The sequence below is a fragment of the Convolutriloba macropyga genome, chromosome 11 (genome assembly GCF_964194025.1).
Source record: "Convolutriloba macropyga chromosome 11, txConMacr16.3, whole genome shotgun sequence".
NCBI classification, from domain to species: domain Eukaryota; kingdom Metazoa; phylum Xenacoelomorpha; order Acoela; family Convolutidae; genus Convolutriloba; species Convolutriloba macropyga.
The window spans coordinates 38,625,249-38,632,924 of NC_134478.1; the positions used below are offsets into that span (position 1 = coordinate 38,625,249).

A 7,676-nucleotide genomic window follows, 5' to 3' on the forward strand; every position below is an offset into this window, starting at 1 on the left:
TTGTTTGGGAGAGGCTAAATCTTGCATTGGAACATAGAGAATGTCTTGTCAAGGTCGAGCCCTTCTTAGCACATTTCTAGAAAATTGCTTTTGTCGTTTTAAAATGGTTTAATTCCCTTAAGATCAATTGCAAGTTTCCACTGCGGTTGCAAACTGCATTGTTTGTCCCAATGCACAAAAACGTAGGGAAAGTTTATCTATTTCCAGAAAGACCCATCATTAACTTCTCAAAAGTTTCAATGAATTTGAGAGAATCATCAACTCAATTTTTTAACCGAAACTGAGACAAATATTTTCTAAGTCACAGTTCGGTTGCATGAATCACAGGTCACTGTCATCAGATCGTTTACTCTCTTTGGACACCTTATAATGACAACTTTGACTCTGGTAACAACTCCTATGTATGTTATATAGATTTTAGTAATCCTTCCGATCTTGTTTTTGAAGCTTATATTAGCCTAATTAACTGGTCACTCTCATGCAGGTCGCGCTGCAAACACTCCCCGAACTTTTTAAATTTCTGTCATGCTCTATGCTAAACTTTTCTTTTAGTCCCTATTTTTGTATTTGAGTTGTATTAATGCAGCTAATACCTTCTTTTACTACTAATACCACGACTTGCATTACGTTTTTGGAATGGCAAGGTGTATGGAAAGGTAAGTTTTAGGCTCTTTAAGCTCGCTTTGTTTGCAAAACAGAAATCGAGACACTACTTTAAATTCCACTTGATACAATAAATCTGCCCATGTACTTTCATTGAGTGTAAAAATCTGTTACTAATATCCTCCACAATTTCTTGCTCACAAATTGTCGAAATATTGGAGTAAGAAAAATCAGCAAAATAATTTTCCGATGCAGAAATGAAGGGTGCGTCATAGATACTCGCTATTTAATTATTGAATTGGAATCGATTTGGTTTTTTTTCTGATTTATATGTGGTTTTTTTCGAAAGAGAACTCAAATAGCATGTGAATGAAATACTCAAACCGTTGTAACTCCTGCCTGGCGTTTTTCTTTATAAAATGTATGAAAGGATGGCAGGAGTACAAATAACACAACTTTCGTGTCCGAACAGTGAGGACGTCGTAGCAAAGGAAAAACGAAGTCTGAAACATCAATCACCAAACAGTTGACACGATGGACACTGATAAAATTAGGGTTTTTAATAAGTTCTACAAGAAAATGATTATATTTATATTTGTTTAACAGACATTTTCGCGTAACTTGACAAAACAGCACTCAAAATAGTCAAAATAAACGCAAGAATATTCAACATCCGACCCATGACCGCAAACTAAGATGTCCCTTTTGTTTCCTTGACTGACAAGCGTACGCAACTTTTAGACTACTCTCTCGGGTTAATTGAGTAAAAACGTTGCTCTAAAGCCTCATTTTTACCTTACCTCTTTTTCAGAAAATATTTCAATTGAAAGCCATGATCACTATAATGATCATTGCGAACATATAAACATTATTCACAATAGTTATAAATCATCAATATAGTTATTTAAAGCATACTGGAAACCGTAAAGCATCTTTGATTGAAGAAATAAATGAAGAAGACAAAAGAGAACACTGTGATTGAAAGATAGTTAGATCACTTCAGGTGTATTATCAATCTCAAATGAAGTGTTTAGTTCATTTTAAGTTTGAATAGATAAGGATTCTGAGAATCTGAGGGATTGGCTGCTTTAGTTAATGAAAACTCGAATCCCTCAACACTGACTTCAATAACAGTCGATTGATTGTCCCAGGTGTGTTTCACAGGCTCACTCAATTTGAGCTGATGTGAAATTCGAGAAGTGTAAAAAGAGGTGCCATCTGCAGAAAAAAAGAAAAGAACACCCGAAAGAGAGCATGATACATAACTGATGCGCTGAATGTCAGGAATTGTGAACTGAATATATCGTTTATTATTAATTAATGCCAATATCACACTGTTGTCAGGTAAGATAAAGAATATCCCAATCCAGGGATCCTGCACCACTCGAACAGATGGAATTGTTTCACATTGGATTGTGAAAGAAGCTTCATGGGTGAATTTAATCAAGCCTTCTTCCCAATAACACCAATGTGGAGTTAGAGTTGAGTCTTCTTTTCGTGTATAATATGGCCACAAGAAATGATTTTTGGTAGGATAGGAAACAGATAAATGTGTAATAGAAGTACTTGAGGGATACAATATGTGAGCTGTCTTGTTGCTCATGAGAATACAGATTCGCGGATTGGAAAAGTCAGAGCCGAGAACGGAAAAGCAGTGAGTGATTTCTTCATTGAACACTTGAGTTCTACAGTTCGTGTACGAAACACTTCCAGAACTATCAATCGTGGCATCCTCTACAAAAAGTTTGGTCCCAACTGCACAAACCCTGAAGAGTAAGCCCTTGCACCAGCAATGCCAAGTTTGATCACTGATAACAGATTTCAGACCTCGCGAAATGCAACTATGCAACTGTTCCAAATTAGTTGCAATATTATTCGTGTTACACGAAAAAAGGACAGATTTTTGTTGTTTCTTCATTCTGACACTTTCAATTCGCATCTCTTTCATTTGGTTGTCAATTGATGGAAACTGATTAACTAAATGGTCACTTGATACCGAAAGCAGCATGCGTAGTTTTTGTTGCAACTTCATTACGTCATCAAGAGCTTTCGAAGGTTCTTTCATCAAGCTGCGGTTTTCATCGATCATTTTCAATCCCTCAAGTTTTATGTTTTCAACTTCCGACAGAAATGTTTCACGAAGAATTTCCTGTTCCTTTTTATGATTTTTAATTGTGTTTTCAATTTTACTTTTTGCTTCTTTCAACAGCTTTTCGTCGTCTTCTAACTGAATCAAAGATTCAAATATTTTCGGTCTCAATTCCAAAGCTCTATCATCCAAAGAGCTCAATTTGTGTTCACTGTGTTTGGAAATGCACCCCCAACAAATTGCTACATCACAAGAGCGACAAAACTCGTTTTGCAGCATTTTGTGTGTTTGACAGACTAATGGTTTTAATCCTTTTTGATTTGTTACTTCGTGGTTGCATCGTAGATGAGACGCAATGCAAAATGCACAAATAAATTTATTTGTCGCAACTTTTTCGCTCTCACTATGACAAGAGGTACATTGGTATAGGTCTGCCGATTCATTGGCACAAATACCACAAATATTTGTGGTATAATTGTTGATGCTCATGGTTTTGATTCGCAGATCAACCGCTAAAATAAACTCACAAACAGTTTGATTGCCTAAAAAAAGTCAAACAAAACAACTGTTATATCTGATAGTTTACAGCGCGGTTTCTATATAAATTTTTTTAATGCAGTTGAACGGTATACTATATTATTGATTACAAAGATTGTCCCAAGCAAGAAAGGATTTTCCCAAGCAGACAAAGAACTGCGGCTAATTTTCTGGTTTACTAATCAAACTCTATCAAACATTCACCAGTTATCATTGTAAACTTCAAAACTTGGGGTGTAACACTTACATAACTCTTAAAAAACGTACAGCAGACGAACTAATTTAAGAAAACGCGGAACACTTTTTCTTCCCAGCATAAAAAAAGGTCATGGAAAAATAATCGACGCTAATCTATTTGAAAAAAATGCGTGACAGGCGAAATTACGCGGAATATCAATGTCAAGGGAAAATTTGCTAACCAATACAAAAAGAACAGTAAAAACTAAAACTTAGCATTGCAAAAGTTTATCGAAAACTGACAAACAAATTATATATATCACAGCAGAAACAAGTAAAAAAAAATCTGGTGTTATTTTATTTTAGTAGTTAGAAAGTTACTGGTTCTTGCTCTTGATTTAAATAAAAGAATACTGAAAATAATACGATCAATTAAAAGTCGATTGCTTATTTGGTAGTTATAGCGCAATTCGATATAGTTTTATAATGCGTGGTCCAACTTTATGAGTAAAAAACTGCTTCATTTTAAAAATTGATTCTCTGTAGATTTTATGAATTTATTGAGCAAATTATGTTGCCTTTGCCACTAAAATATTGTGTCACTGACCATCCCCGAAAACTTTAAATTTTTTTTCTTTCAGGTTTATTTTGCATAATTTTTCTGTATTTAAGCTACTATTTAATCAGAAAACTTGATTGCACTGTAGATTGACTTTAAGATCATTGTTAAGTAACAAATAGGATTTGGTCGCAAAAGGCTGCACAACATCTGCCCATAACTTGTGTTATGATACCAAAAATTATAAAATGAATTTGAAGCAACGTCCAATAATGTAACCAAACAGTTACAAAACAAATAGATCTCAAGCCGTTGGTTTTCTGTTTGCCAGCCAAGAAGAATTATGAGAAGTATGGAAAAAATTTTTGCTTTATCAATGTTCATATAAATGGCACTTCACTCTCATAAATAGTAAGGCAAACCCGATAAGAGCTCTTTTTTCTGCCTTATGGGAATACAGCTAGTTCCATACTCTGAGGATAAACTACCGTTATAACTGTGATAATACTATACAATACCGGAGCCAGTTGTATATACAATGCATCTGTCTAATCGATTGATTAGAATAAGATAAGTATGTGCATTTTAAAAGAAGCTGGACTATTCTCAGTCGGTCATTGGGAGAGAATGTTGAAGAATACACATTCTGGAATTTCATTTGCTGCAATAGATTAGTTCGATTCATAACTTTGCGTTCCTGTATAATTTTTATCACTTCTAAAACTGGGTGGTAAAGTGGGTTTTTTGAAACTGGGTAGTGCTTCATCGAGTTTTTGACTCCAAAAAATTTTTTGACGCTTAAGTTCGTATCCTTTTTGAACGAGATAACTTAGACGAGAAACTTGTTTTTTGCTTAAAAACTTAGACAAAATTATTCGGGCCGAATTCCTGCCCATATGTACATATATAAACCTATATATATATATATATATATATATATATATATATATATATATATATATATAACCTATATATATATAATATATATATATATATATATATAATATACACTAGGCCTAGAATGAGCTGTGAATGGATTGGGAAACCATTTAGAAAAAATCCGATCCAAAAAATCGAAAAAACAGTAAAAATCAGAGTGAAATTGCCGCATGTGAACAAAAAACCACTAGCGAGAAACCGAATTTTTGTTCAAACACCGTTTTCGCACTCTACTTTAAAAATAGAGCGAAAAAAATTCACGGCGCAAAACCACTCGCTTTTTCGCTCCACTTCCTGTTTCGGCGTGACCAAAATCACTACTCCAATTTGACTTCAAAATCATGAAAACGTGTGAACAGATCTTAAAAAAAAGACAGCGCCCCAATACAATTCAAATTCGTTGAATTGTAAAAAAAAATAGGAGCGCTATAATAGCCGGCTGAATAGATGAGGGCGGCTATTAAAAAGGACTTCTCCAATACTCTTCGAGTCGTAAAAAGACAGCGCCCCAATACAATTCAAAATCTTTGAATTGTAAAAAAAAATACAATTCAAATTATTGCTATCCCTTCGAGGCTATTAATCAGAAAGTTCTCCCCACCTGGTTTCACGGCCCTTAATTAAAATGAGATCGAAAATTTAATTTACAAAAATTAATTAAGCAACATTACCTTCATAACGTCTACTTGTTTCCTCGCAGAATCTAACTTGGACATCAGTTGTTCTATCTGTCCTTTTAATTGTGTCTCTTGAGCCAGCTTGTCGTTTTTCTGCTGCTGAATCAATAATTCTGGTCCAACTCTATCGTGTCTGTCAGAAAGCGACAGTCACGCAGAACAATCTCAGTTGATGATATTTCTCCACTGTATTTTGAGCGTTTGTTCTGAAAGCGTCGATCCTTGGAATAGAAGACGCCAAATCTAAACCAAAAAGACATCCTCAAATTTTCTGATTACTTAAATATCTGAAATATTGGTTTTGACACCATAATTTTACACAAATTTTATGACACACAAGATTCACCATTTATGAGACAAAAAATAGAGGCCATTCTTTGCAACAACTCAGTCTCGAACCCATGCTCCTCGCTTCACAGCTACAGTTCGAATCCCTTGGCACTACCGACGCCTGTTATTGTTGTCTATCCGTAGTGGCTACATACGAAAAATTGGTTGATGGCTTTTCGTCTCGCTTGTTTTTGATAAGCCGTAAGCTTAATGAGCAAAATAAAACATTTACAGATCAGGCAGTTAAGCATGGTTGTATAGGCTGCATGTTTAAGGATCGTTAAAGCATGTGAAGATAGTAGCGTTGTTAACCATTGCGTTCAAGTGCGACTTTCATTTAATAAATTAGATATAGAAGAATAAATGGGAAGGGAAATAAAGAATGGAGCAAGAACGAAACACAGTAGTGGATGAAAAACAAGATTCACTATTTATGACACAAAAAAACAGAGGCCATTGCTGTCACCGACTCAGGCTCGAACCCATGCCCCTCGCTTCACAGCCACAGGTCTAATCCCTTGCACTACCGACGCCTGTATCTGCTGTCTATTGAATTGGCAACATACAAAAAAAATTGGTCGACAGCTTTCAGTCTCGCTTGTTTTTTCTAAGCTGTGTGCTTAATGAGCAAAAAAAAATTGAGGATCAGTCACCTAAGCATGGCCGTGTAGGCTGCATGTTAAAGGATCGTTAAAGCATGTGAAGATAGGAGCGTTGTTAACCATTGCGTTCAAGTGCGACTTACATTTAACAAATTAGATATAGAAGAACAAATAAGAAGAGAAATAAAGAAGGGAGCAGGAACGAAACACAGTAGTGGATGAAAAACAAGATTCACCATTTATGAGACAAAAAACAGAGGCCATTCTTTGCACCCGACTCAGTCTCGAAACCATTCCCCTCGCTTCACAGCTACAGTTCGAATCCCTTGCACTACCGACGCCTGTTATTGTTGTCTATCCGTAGTGGCTACATAGAAAAATTGGTTGATGGCTTTTTGTCTCGCTTGTTTTTGCTATGCCGTACGCTTATTGAGCAAAGAAACACTTACAGATCAGGCACTTAAGCATGGTCGTGTAGGCTGCATGTTAAAGGATCGTTAAAGCATGTGAAGGTAGGAGCGTTGTTAACCGTTGCGTTCAAGTGCGACGTACATTTATTATATTAGATATAGAAGAATCGATAAGAAGGAAAATAAAGAAGGGAGCAAGAAGGAAACACAGTAGTGGATGAAAAACAAGATTCACTATTTATGACACAAAAAACAGAGGCCATTTCTGGAACCGACTCAGGCTCGAACCCATGCCCCTCGCTTCACAGCCACAGGTCTAATCCCTTGCACTACCAACGCCTGTTACTGCTGTCTATTTAATCGGCTACATTCAAAAAATATTGGTCGATGGCTTTCAGTCTCGCTTGTTTTTTCTAAGCTGTGTACTTAATGAGCAAAAAAAACATTTACAGATCAGTCACTTAAGCATGGCCGTGTAGGCTGCATGTTAAAGGATCGTTAAAGCATGTGAAGATAGGAGCGTTGTTAACCATTGCGTTCAAGTGCGACTTACATTTAACAAATTAGATATAGAAGAATAAATAAGAAGGGAAATAAAGAAGGGAGCAGGAACGAAACACAGTAGTGGATGAAAAACAAGATTCACCATTTATGAGACAAAAATAGAGGCCATTCTTTGCAACAACTCAGTCCCGAACCCATGCCCCTCGCTTCACAGCTACAGTTCGAATCCCTTGCACTACCGACGCCTGT

The 7,676-nt window shown here is 36.0% G+C and overlaps 1 protein-coding gene across 4 annotated transcripts in view; it reads right to left on the minus strand.

Annotated features, from left to right (window-relative positions):
• Positions 1-701: 701 nt before the first annotated feature.
• Positions 702-7,676, minus strand: part of LOC142350003 (uncharacterized) — an 8,577-nt gene continuing 1,602 nt past the window's right edge. For 3 of the 4 annotated variants that reach the window (XM_075401891.1, XM_075401892.1, XM_075401893.1), the window contains exons 2-3: positions 5,576-5,824; positions 702-3,204 (exon numbers count right to left, since the gene is read on the minus strand). In XM_075401891.1, coding sequence (XP_075258006.1) covers positions 1,634-3,181 — 1,548 coding nt within the window. In that variant the 5' untranslated portion in view covers positions 3,182-3,204; positions 5,576-5,824 and the 3' untranslated portion in view covers positions 702-1,633. The remainder of the gene's footprint in view (positions 3,205-5,575; positions 5,825-7,676) is intronic. The other variant, XM_075401894.1, reaches the window with a different exon arrangement.